A 12,318-nucleotide genomic window follows, 5' to 3' on the forward strand; every position below is an offset into this window, starting at 1 on the left:
TCCTGCTCCCTGAGAATGTGGACTCTGCCTGATGCCTGCCCCAGACCGAGCCCTTCAGCCTCCGCAACCATCCATAGAGCCCTGCTGTCCATGTCCCACACCAGGAAACCGCAGCACAGAACGTGGGTTAACTTCCCGAGGCCTTTCTCCGGCCCTGTCGGGCTCCGTCTTTGTGCACATGTTCCCAGGGCCGCCAGGCTGCGGGCCCAGCCTCAGAGACTCTGGATCACCTCCTGTTAGGGTCCCCTCCCCAGGGTGGGGGGCAAGGTGAACCACAGGGGGTGCAGCAGGGCTCAGACTTTTGGATTTTTTGCACCAGTGACATTCACAAAAGAGAGCTGGGGAATAACAGACTGACCAACTTCTCACATATCCAAGTAAGCACATTTGAAAGGGAAAAAGCCCTGCCATCTAGTAGTCCTGCTTGTATAAAGCACATTTTTAATACCAAGGAGAAAGGGGGACCTAATCTCGGCATCGAGGATGGTCCTTGCCCTGAAGGTCAGAGTGCCTGTTTATATACATACACACTTGTGCATGTGCGCGCACACCCCACACCCTTCCCATCAGCCTAGTCTGTCGCTTCCCCACGGGACAACTGGGGCGCAGCGGAAAGAATCTGCAGAAATTCCAACAGGACCTGACTCCTGACTGCTCTGTACAAAGTGCATGAACCTGGGAGATTTGTCCTGCTTTCAGCTTCGGTTCCCTCCCCTGTGAAATAGGAATGAATGGTGCCCCTCCCTGGTGGTGGCCTAAGCAGGATGAGAGACACCATGTGCTGGGGAGGGGGGGCACAGAGGAAAGGGCTCACTAAATGGCAAGTGTTGGGAGCTGGGGAGCCAGGAGCAGAGCTTGCGGCTTTCCCGACTTTCAGGGTCCTTGGGCTGAGGAGGGAGCTCCTCCCTGACCCATCCCAGCGAGGGGAGAATCCATCCTCTTAAACCCCTGTGGGGGGGGGGGGGGCGGAATTCTTTCCCAAGCGGCCCTCGTGGGCAGGAAGTTCCAATTTTAGTGCTGACATAAATTTTTCTTGCTGTGATATGGAGTTTATTTACAGATAACTCAAAACTTTAGTGAATTTTCACTTCCTTATTCAGAGCTGTAGCCAAAGAGCCTACAGAAACAACTTGAATTCCTCTCCCCACCTCAGCTGCTCCTGACCTTTGGCCACACTGGATTCACCAGGGGAGCTTTGAAGAGAGTGGCTCCCAGGTCTTGCCTCCAGAGACTCTGGTGCCGCAGGAGGCTGGGGATTTTATAAACTCCCCAGGGGATTCTAAAGTGTAGTCAGGGATGAGGACCAGAGTTGGGGGTCAAAGACACGACGAGGGGACAGCTCAGGATAAAATGGCTGGGTGTTCCTGAAAGTTGGGTGTGTTGGGTCCCGGGTTACGGGCTGCAGGCTTCTCTGCCTAGGTGGGGGAAGCTAACTGGTAGCTTTCCTTACAGGTTAAGTAGGCCCCCGTCGGCCCCTGACTCCTGAGGTCCGAGCTCCATGGGGTGCACGACATCCTGAAGCATTAGAATCATTCAAAGCCCGCTCTCCTGCCTGCAGTGCGGGACCTAACACAGGATGATGTCTGGTCCCATCTCATCAGCCTACCTCTCTCCCGGCCAACAGCTGGGAGATGTCACCAGCATTACCTTCCACTGCCTCTCTGCCGGAAGCAGCACAGTAGGACCTGGGGTGCCAGGCCATCTCCGACAGGCCCCACTGCCTGGGCTGAACTTTGTGTCTCTCTCACACAGGCTCAGGTACGGCTCCTCCGTCTCCCGGGCCTGTGTGGCTAAAGCTGGCAGGCCGCCTTGGGGGAGAAGAGACTCAGATCACTCCCATCGATCTGCCCACCCACCTCTTCTGGTTTACGGGGCTTCACTTCTCAGGGAACAGAAGAGGAGGCCTCCAGGGGTTCCCCTAGGATGCTAGGTCAAGCGACCTAATTTCAGTCTTCCTTCCTCTTAAGGGGTTTCCCAGGGAACATACAACCCTCCCCTCTCCTACGATTTCTGGGGCTCCCCACCCTCAGCCCCAGGCATTCCAGAGCCTGATTTTGCCTCTACTCTTGGTCTGGCAGAGCCTGGCAGGGTTGAGAGAATGGGTGGTCAAGGCCAGGTGCTAGGTCCCCGGGGACCCTTGCCCTCCTCATTCTGCCCGAGGCACTGCCGGGCTCTGGGAGACGCAGCCAGCCACTGTCAACAGTGAGCACAGGCCCGTAAGCCCAGTGCCCAAAGGAGATAAGAGGCCTGCACCTTGAAGAAGTGGAATAAATGTGGCGTGGCCTTCTTTTTCTCTACTTCTGAGTGGCTCTCGCTGGGCTGTGTCTGTGAGGCAGGGGAAGGCTCTTGGCTATGTGTGTGCTTGACATCCCAGCAGGCGGTGGGTGGGGATCTGTGAGGACAAGGACTGGGAAATGGAGGCGGGACTGGTCACTTCCTGATCCCTGCCTTTCCCCTAAATGGGCCCTAATTTTAGGGAAAAGTCCGAGGAAGATGGCATCCTGCTGGGAGGGCTTGCCTGCCCATTCCTTCTCGTGCCCCCAGTCATTTGGGGGAGACTTATAGGGGGCCTGCGACTTGGGGAGAAAGGAGATCTCTCTCCCCCACCAACTCAAATCCACCATCTAAGTGCCTACTCCTCCCCCACCCCCATTCCCCACCACTGTTCAAAACCTAGACTGTGTCCTAAATATCGAGCTTAAGCACTACTGTGGACCATTTTGAGTATTCCCTCATTTTGCCTAGAAGCTAGAATGGTGCCTGGGCACTCAGACTTGTACAAACGCAGTCTTTCCCCGCACTACATCCAGCCTTCCCTTAAGCAGAACTCGGCTACCCACGTAGCCCAGGGGGTGGGGGAGAACGCAGTCAAGTAGCCCCATGAGGGGAGGGAGATGCGTGGGAGGCTCCATTTGTGCATGAAGCATGAAAACAACACTATGCTTGACTCTAGATCACCCCAGAAATCTTTCCTGCCCGTCTTCACGAAACCTCCATGTCCTCAGAGGCTACCCTGCCTAATGACCCAGCAGGGCAGAAGTGAGGAGACCTGGGTCCTGCATTCTGATACCGTCCATGCTGCTTCTCTATGGAAAAGACCAGCACCCTCTAAAGACCCAGGGGAGGGGCACCGAGGGGCTGCTTGCATCAGGCCTAAGTGGCTTCACATATGCCATTTGGGGGGGTGGCGTCCATGGGGTCATCTATACCCAATGGGCTCAGAGTCTGGGGCCCCTGGAACCAGCTGCTGCCTCTCCACGGCCCTGGGCCCTGGGCACGCCTGGTCTGCTCTGCCTGCGTGAAGTTCAGGCTGACACTTCTGGCTCATCAATGGCCTTGTAGGGAAGTCCCAGCATGGATTTTCCCTGGCAGCTGTGGCTGCCTCTGGATCACATATGCTTGGTGGAGCTCAGCAGAAGAGCCAGGGGATCCCTGAAAGCCAAGTGTGGATTTTTGAGACATGATATGATCCAGGCTCTGTGATCTCATGAGCAGAGCCCAGCAGAGGACATGCTCAAAGGCTCCAGTCTGTTCCTGTGCTGGGACGTGGACGCCTCCCCCGATTTAAACTCCTGCAGAGCTTCTGATTCTGTGCGAGGAACTGGACCAAGGCCCAGATTCAGAACGGTGTAAGATCCTCAGGTGTCTGAAGACCTCTTAAACTCCCCTTTCAGTCCTCTGTAGTGATTCCTAACACGACACTTAAAATGAGCCCACTCAGTTCCTCAGGCATGAACCCAACACCCCGTACTGTGCCAGGCCCGGTTATGGGTACCAAAACCACACAGGTGACTACGATGCCTCACCTGCTCCCGGAGGAGTTCACCTTGATGGGGGAGGCATCTCAGTGTCATGAGGAGAGTAGGAACACACAGCTCAAGTGTGGCATTACGTCACCATCATCACAGGGGACCGTGGTTAGGTCAGGGAAGGACTCAGGCGGCAGTGGACTCCGGTGAGGTCTTGGCAGGTGAGTGGAGTTACCTAGCAAAGAAGGCATGACAGGCGTCCCTGGCAGTGGGAACAGCACAGCCACGGCATGGAAAGAACTGTAAGAATGTGTGTCACTGTGGAGTAAGCTGAAGTGGGAAGTCAGTGTTGAGGAAAGAGGGCAGCCAGACCCAAAAGGTCCTGTAGGCCACACTAGGGAATTTGAGCTTTACCTCAGGGAAGCATAGAAACAGGTTTAAAGCCAAGGCCAACTGGTATTTTAAAGATATGACTCTTTGGTGTCACTGTGGAGGGTGTATTGAAACACCGTGCCCCGGTCTCATTTGTAAAGTGGTGATGACATCTTTCAAAGTTACAGGTAGGAATAGATCAGATATGTCCACAAAGTGCCTGAAACACAATGTTAATTCTCTGCACACCCCCCTGCCCCTCCCTTGGCTGTGAAGATGTTGTGCAGGGTAGATCAAGAAACAGATGCTCTTGGGGCGCCTGGGCGGCTTAGTCAGCGAAGCATCTGACTCGTGATCTCTGCTCAGGTCATGATCTGATGGTGCATGAGTTCAAGCCCCACATCAGGGTCTGTCCCGATGGCGTGGAGCCTGCTTGGGATTCTGTCTTTCCTTCTCTCTGCCCCTTCCCCGCTTGTGTGCGCACTCACATTCTCTCTCTCTCTCTTTCTCTCTCTCTCTCTCAAAATAAATAAATAGACTTAAGAAAAAAAGAAATAGAAGCTCTCGTGTCAGATAAGTTCAGTCAGTGGCTCAGTGCGGTCACAAATATCTGGAAAGAATCCACATGGCATTCAGATTTATGGCGAGCATCCTCTTAAAATAGGCTAGTCCATGTTAAAAGTGGGCCTAACTAGGAGGATGTGGGGGCACATCTGGGCTCCCCATGCGGTTAGTGCAGCCCACTCTGGAGGGCCTGGTGCCTCTTTCAATGCCCAGAGCTACAGGCCTGTAGTCTCTGTGTTTTAGAATCTGCTCAATTTCCTCTTTATAGGCTGGTGTCTGGGTTCAAAACAGATTCTGGGACCCCACCCACATGATTCCAATCAGTAAGGGTGTAGCCCAGGAACCTGCAATGTGGATGAGCTTCCCTGGCAATTCTTTTTTTTTTTTTTAATTTTTAAAAAATGTTTTTATTTATTTTTGAGACATCATGAGCGGGGGAGGGGCAGAGAGAGAGGGAGACACAGAATCGGAAGCAGGCTCCAGGCTCTGGGCTGTCAGCACAAAGCCCCAGGTGGGGCTCAAACTCATGGATCATGAGATCATGACCTGAGCTGAAGTCGGATGCTTAACCAACTGAGCCACGCAGGTGCCCCTTTCCTGGTGATTCTTAAGCTAAAGTTTGAGAACACTGAGGCAGAGTTTGCAAACGACCTGCAGAGGACATGTGAACGCCCCAGCACAGGCCAACGGGCAGTGGGCAGTATACGCCTGACCAAGCACCGCCCCCCCACCCTGACAGCTGAGGTCAGGGAGGCTAGGCTAGGGGACAGGACAGATCCCCACAAGGACCTGGCCACTCTCCCACTGCACCCACCGTTTGCTTTCTCAGGCCTATCTCACTTCAGCAGGGGGAGCCTCTGCTACAATTAGTCATTTGGGAGTTACTTCCAGGCTGCTTCAGTGATTTTGTAAAAGGTGGAATCCTGGCTTCTTTTCCCTTCATCTCACAGAGAATCCTTAGCCAAGTGATGCCAACGGGAGGTGGTAAGGAATGGGCCAGGATGGCCTGAAGGAGCTTCAGACTATTTCCCTTGGAAGCTCTGAGTAATAGCAGTTACTTCAAGCAGCTGGGCCCTTTCCCAGTGCCCTCTGTAGAGAGACAGGGGTGTGTGGGGGAGACAAGAGATGGGAGTAAGGACAGGAGAGAGGGTGGGAGGCAGGAGAGAGAGGAAGGGAGTGATAAAGAGATGGACAGGCAAAGGGTAATGGAGAAGGAGGGCGGAGGGGGAACAGAAATGAGAGGACCGAGACCCAGAAGAGACAATTGTGTGTGTGTGTGTGTGTGTGTGTGTGTGCCCCCGTGTGTGCGCGCGCGCGCGCATATGTGGTGGGTTGGGTGGGAGCAGAAAGAGCCGGGAAAACCATCCCGGCCACTGTGCTTGTGCTGGTCTGTCACAATCTTCGTCCCTGGCTTCCTGCCACAGCAATGGGCCCAGAACTGACTTCGTGCTGGAATATAAGTGGCTGTGGCTTGGAGCCTCCTCTCTGGCTGAGGGGGAGAAGCTGCAGACAGATCTGCCTGGAATATCTGAGTTTTTCCAACACAGAAAGAAGAAACATACACACACACACACACACACACACACACACACCAGTCTTATCATAAGCCTGGTGGAGTAACTTGGATGGAAAAATCCCATAATTGAGATGCAGACCGAGGAGGCATCACTAAACCGTTGGCAAACAAGCCCCACCCACCACCCCACCCTACAGGGTGACACCTTTCCAGGAGCCCTCAGATCCTTGCTCACCTTCGAACCCTGGTTTGCCCTCTTGTCCCAAGTATTGTCAAGGACCCAGATGATCCCTGTGGGAGCACTGGGGGTTGGTGACACAAAGAAAGCCCATCCTCCTGAAGTGGGGAAGACATCCTCCTAGCCTTCAGCCCTGGTCATGGAGGCAAGAAATCCACCCCAGTGACCACCAACTTTGGAGGAGTTCCTGAGTCTTAAATAGAGTTCCCAACACCACTGTCACATCTATCCCGCCCAGCAGGTCACTGGGTGCCTTCTATTCTCCCTGGGCCAGGTAGTTCTTTGTCTCTCCTCCCTGGGTGCAGGGACCATGGCTTAAAGGTTGTTAAGAAATGAGTTGGTAGCTGACAATTGAGTTCATTTCATTAAAAAAATATATATATATATATATTTTAATTTTAGAGAGAGAAAGAGAGTGCAAGCAGGGGAGAGGGGCAGAAGGAGAGGCGGGGGGGTCTTAAGCAGGCTCCATGCTCAGCGCCAAGCTTGATCCCACAACACTGAGATAATGACCTGAGCCAAAATCAAGAGTTGATGCCCAACCGACTGAGCCATCCAGGTGCCGCCTTCCCCATTCTGAGCACATGATAGGATTGCACCTCCTGCTCCCACTGTGTAGGATGGTCTGGATATGTAGGAACTTCCAGGCTCTCTTGGTTTCCCTCTGGCATGGTGACTGGCAACATCAGATGTGGTGGCTGGGATCCATCAGCCTGGGTCCCCGAGTGGCTTTGAAGAACAGACTCTCCATGCCAACCAGCAAAGGGCATGTAATATGAGAGAGAAGTTTCTGGTTTAAAGGCACCGAGATTTGCAGGATGTTTATTACTGCAGCATAACGTAACCTGTCCTGACTGGTCCGGCGAGGCTGTGCAAACAGTTGTACTGTCAGAATCACTGGGAGGTCCCCTCAATGCTTCGGGGATTTCAGCGACTTCAAATGCTTCAAAGCCACACAAAACCAAAAACTTCCCCTTCAGAAAGTCAGGACCCATCCTGTTCTTCCCCTTTCCTTCCTACTAAGAAACTTGGTAGAGGGTTGGGAGGACAGCCCTGAAGCAATTCACCCAATGGGGGAGCCAGCACACTCTCTGACCACCTCCGCAGTGACTTCACACACTGACCACATACTTGAGCTACTGTCAGGATCCTTCCCCTTGGTCAAAAATAAAAACAGCACACCTACTCTTCTGGGGGTGAGTCACAAACAGAAAAAAGTCAATGGCTCTGAGACAAGAGGATCTGCTAACATGGGAAAAACTCCCAGGGGAGGTGTCTCAGAAGATGCTGTGGTCCTACCCGGGTAGCTGGCATGACCAAAGACCGGTCCAAACAGTTCTGAACCTCAAGCATCAGCCACTACAGTACATCGGTCATGGTCCTGACCCTACAACGAGACTAGAGTTTATTTAGTACTTCCTCCCTGGGGAAGGAGGACTGACTTGTGTGTGTGTGTGTGTGTGTGTGAGAGAGAGAGAGAGAGAGAGAGAGAGGGAGTTGTGGGACGGGCTGGGCTGGGCAAGATGGCATCAGAGGAGGCGAGTCCCAGCCAGGGAGCCTCCAGCTGGGGCTCTGGGGAGGCAACTATTTCTCCCAGCCTCAATTCTTGGCACAGGGAGATGAACCTTAAGATAAACTTGATAAACTTTTTGGGTTGATTACATGAGGTTACGTTATCTCCGTTTTCATCTCCGTTCCCATCCCAGAAGCCAAATGCAGGGCTCTGGCCCTGCACAACCACCTCCCCCATTCAGGGCTGAGAGCAGTCACCACCATTCTTCCAAATCAGAGCTGCATCAGGAAAGGAAGCCCAGATCATTTTTGTGCGCAGCTCAGGCAACTGGGAAGGGGTTTATGTCCGGTGATTCTAGACACCCATCCCATGAGCCTCTCCATCCAGGGGATCTGGGACGAGCTGCCCAAACCCATGCCTGGAAAGGGGGTGGGGAGTGCAATGGAGGGCAGAGATGGTGACTGTTGGCAATTATTTCACAAGCGGCATTTCAGAACTGGCCTTCCAAATGATGTACTCATTACCAGGTCCCTTCTTGCCACAGCAAGCTGTCAACCAGAGCTCAAGCTGGGTGCACGCCCTGGACCTCACCCAGCTCACTGCCTCCTGGGAGACAGTGATCTCCTCCAACAACTCTCAAGTCCGTGGAGATGGATGGATAACAAAGGGTGGATATGAGCAGATATTTACATGCAATACAGGTTTCTGCAACAACTCTGAGAAAACTATTTGCAGAAAAAGTGGGAGAAGGGGGAGAAAGAGACCAAAAAGGCAAATTGTACTTTTCTTTGCAAATATTCAGCAGAAAGCATTCAGGGATAGCCCTCCTGCCGCCCCCGCCTATGGAGTTTTTCTCAGTTGTGTCCACTGAAGTTCACCTGCCCTGTGGGGAAAAGAACAGGGAAGCCCACCTTATCAGCACCTTGGATCTAGAGTACTGGAGTCCTTGGACCACCGGCAGCTACACCACCTAGGGATTTGTTAAAAACGCAAAATCTCAGGGCGCCTGGGTAGCCCAGTCAGTTGAGTGTCCAACTCTTGGTTCTGGCTCAGGTCATGATCTCACAGTTCAAGCCCTGCATCGGGCTCTGCACTGACAGTGTGGAATCTGCTTGGGATTCTCTCTCTCCCTTCCCTGCACACACACTCTCTCTCTCTCAAAAAATAATTAAAATTAAAAAAGGCAAAATCTCACACCTCAGCCCTAAACTCATACTGATCAGAAACTCTGGGGGTGGAGCCCAGTAATCTGTGATTTAACAAGCCCTCCAAGTAATTGTGATGCACACCAAAGTTTGAAAAGCACTGAAGGTAGAGAAAGCAAGGTTCAGACAGGGGAGGGGAGAGGTGGGAGAGGGGAGCGGATGGTGCACATTCTCTCCTCTCCTCTCTCTCCTCTCTCCTGTCATGGGTCAAGGCAGGCTGGGAATTCCCTGGCTGCTAGACTCCTGAAATTTTAGGAATTACCTAAAAATTACCTTCAAAGGGAAACTAAAAGCAAAAGTGAAGATTCCCCTATCAGACACTAGGGGGAGTCCCATCTCTGGCTTGGGAAGAACAAGTCTGAGGTCTTTAGGAATTTAGACTATTTGCAAAGTCGGTTGCTGGTGACCTCTGCTAAATCAACCAAACTGAACCCCAAGTTTTAAAAGGACAGGCAGTGGTCACCGCATCAGAGCCATGGATCGCAAAAGCATTTACCTGTCTTCCCACTCCCAGACTAATTTACGGGTAATAAATAAATAAATAAATAAATAAATAAACAAACAAAAGTACAGAGGCTGGAGAGGGCCCGGGGTCGTGCAGCTGGCGGGTTCAAAGATCAGCAGTCCTGTTCCCGCCCGCGAGAGACGATCAGGACAGGATACGTAATTTGTGGGACCTAGCGTAAAAAGAAACTGCCGGGCCCTTGCTCAAAAAGTATTAAGACTTTGAAGACGGTGAAATCGGAGCGTTCAAATGGAAGGGACAGAGGAGGTTATGAAGCCTGGTCTGGCGCCAGCACAAAAGGACTCTCCGGGTCCCACAAGTGAGCCGTCCATCACTAATACGAAGTAGGGCTTTTGGAGGGGCTGATGTTTCCACAGGAGTTACTAGAGCAGCTGTGGGAGGAGGAGGTTTTGTCTTAGGAAGATAAGCTCTCCCAAGTCCGGGCGATCCAGGGCCCCGGATCATAACCCCAGTCTTCCGGGAAAGGAATATCCTACCAGGCAGGGCTGCCGACGGAGGGGAAATCCAGCGAGAGTGAAAGTCGCACGCGGACAGCCTCGGCCGCCGAGTAGGCGGCTTCCCGCGGTCAGCATCGGAAGCGTCTGCAGCCGCGCGTGCCTCGGCGTCACCGGACTCGGAGCCGCTGCGGGAGCGCAAGCGCCGACGGCGCATTCCCGACCCACGCGGGGCAGGGTGGCCCGGGGTAGGGGGGGGGTGCGGCGAGGGGCGCCGAGGCGCACACTCTCCCGTGGGCGGGAAAAGCCGGAGGGTGGCGCGCGGACACGGGCCTCGGGACCTATTCACAGACCCACCCGCAGCTAGTTCCCAAGCCCTTCCTGGCCGCCTGCTCCCTCACCGGGGCGTGTTGGGGTGCGGTTATGGGGGGTATCTGGTTTGGGGGGGCCGTGATGGGAGAGGGAAGGAGGCAGGGCTGAGGGCAGACGGCCCGCCCAGCAACGCCTCTTAGCTGCCCCGGCGGTCCCGTCCGCTTGCCGAAGACGCGCCTAAATCCGCGCTCGCTCCCGCGCCCCCAGCCGCTCGGCGGGTCGGCGGATCCCTGGGGCGTCCTTCCTGCCTCGCGCGAGTCTCCCCGCCTCCGCCCCGCCCTGCAGGCTGCGGTCCCTTTAAAGGCGCGCTCGTGTGGGGCCGCCCTTCTCTCGAGGCTGACTCGGGAGCAGCGCCACCGCCGCGAACCGCCGCCGTTGGCCCGGCATGGCCATGGCGTCCCCGGCCATCGGGCAGCGTCCCTACCCGCTGCTCTTGGACCCAGAACCGCCGCGCTACCTGCAGAGTCTGAGCGGCCACGAGCCGCCGCAGCCGCCGCCCCCCGGCCGCTCCTCTCGCCGCTGCGCCCCCGCTCCCCTCTCCACTGCGCGCGGGGCGCACGAGGGGCGCGGCGCCCGGAGGGCTGCCCGGGGGGACCCGGAGCCCCAACCTCGGGCCTCCCGACCCGCTCGCCCTCTCCGGCCTGGTCTGCAGCAGAGGCTGCGGCGGCGGCCTGGGGCGCCCCGGCCCCGCGACGTACGGAGCATCTTCGAGCAGCCGCAGGATCCTCGCGTTCCGGTGGAGCGAGGCGAGGGGCACCGCTTCGCCGAACTGGCGCTGCGGAGCGGCCGGGGCTGGTGTGACCTGTGCGGACGAGAGGTGCTGCGGCAGGCGTTGCGCTGCGCTAGTGAGTGTTGAGGGCATGGCAGGGGAGGGGCGCGCGGGAAGACCGCAGTCCGCGGGCGGGGAACTGCGAGGGGGCTGGGGCAGGAGACAGGGCCATTGACCTTCTCCACTTTGACTAAGGGAGACGCGTCCGGGAGACTCTGCTTCTTAGTCCCCTGCCCGGTATGCTTTAGTGACTGCCTACTGCCCAGGTATGGTGATGCGGTATTTAACAAATAGCTCTGTCCCTGACAGGTACACACTTCGCCCCGCCACACACACACACACACACACACACACACACACACACACACACACACACACAGGTTGCGGATGATGGCCACGCCGGCAAGGTCATTCCGTTGTATCTCACGCACCTTCTTGCTTTTGCTGTAAGTTCTTGACAGAGGGTTGTGAGACCGGTATTGAGATGGCCCTTAGACCCATGCTTATTAGGGTTAATGGGGAAATGGCTGGTTTGTCGCCTGTGGTACAGGCCCATGGTACATGTCCGCCTATGGCACACCTCTCCTTCAGGGAGCATTGCAGGAACAGGGAAGAGACCTGGTTAGGCTTTGGATGGAAATGGACTGTGAGGTTGAAGCGAACCTGAGGTTACCCTGGACCTGTGCCCCCTCTTGCCTTCCACCTCTGGCCCCTCAAACCTTTGGACTCTGCTCTAATGTTTGGCTGTGTCCTGCCACTGCCTCCCCCTCCCCTCCTCCTCCCCCCTCAACTCTTCGGTTACTGCCCCAGTCACCAGGCTCTAAAATTCCCCAACTCCCTGCCCAGTACTTTCCTCCTCGGAGCTCTCAGGCCCCTCCAGGCTTCTTCTGAGCCACACTCTTCAAAAAAGCCTGCCTGTGGATCACTGGACACCCAGTGTTGTAGACTTTCTGAGCAAATTTGCAGTCTTCTTGGCAGGGGCGGGGGGCAGGGGGCGTATTATTTTTCTCTTCCTACAGTTAGGTGTGTGTATTTCTTTAAGGGGTGTCCTCTCCCCACC

The 12,318-nt window shown here is 55.1% G+C and overlaps 2 protein-coding genes across 11 annotated transcripts in view; both read left to right on the top strand.

Moving 5' to 3' along the window:
• Positions 1–3,711, top strand: part of IKBKE (inhibitor of nuclear factor kappa B kinase subunit epsilon) — a 29,364-nt gene extending 25,653 nt beyond the window's left edge. For 8 of the 10 annotated variants that reach the window (XM_043569306.1, XM_043569309.1, XM_043569307.1 and 5 more), the window contains one exon: positions 1,453–2,297. In XM_043569306.1, the coding sequence (XP_043425241.1) occupies positions 1,453–1,486 (34 nt within the window). In that variant the 3' untranslated portion in view covers positions 1,487–2,297. Of the gene's footprint in view, positions 1–1,452; positions 2,298–2,953 lie in introns of those variants that run through there. The other 2 variants (XR_006295518.1, XR_006295519.1) reach the window with 1 other exon arrangement.
• Positions 3,712–10,765: 7,054 nt separating this feature from the next.
• The window catches only part of RASSF5 (Ras association domain family member 5), a 67,038-nt gene continuing 65,485 nt past the window's right edge, over positions 10,766–12,318 (top strand). Inside the window, exon 1 of the mRNA XM_043568350.1 lies at positions 10,766–11,334. Within this exon, the coding sequence (XP_043424285.1) occupies positions 10,875–11,334 (460 nt within the window). The 5' untranslated portion in view covers positions 10,766–10,874. The remainder of the gene's footprint in view (positions 11,335–12,318) is intronic.

This window comes from Prionailurus bengalensis, chromosome E4 (assembly GCF_016509475.1).
Source record: "Prionailurus bengalensis isolate Pbe53 chromosome E4, Fcat_Pben_1.1_paternal_pri, whole genome shotgun sequence".
Classification (NCBI taxonomy): domain Eukaryota; kingdom Metazoa; phylum Chordata; class Mammalia; order Carnivora; family Felidae; genus Prionailurus; species Prionailurus bengalensis.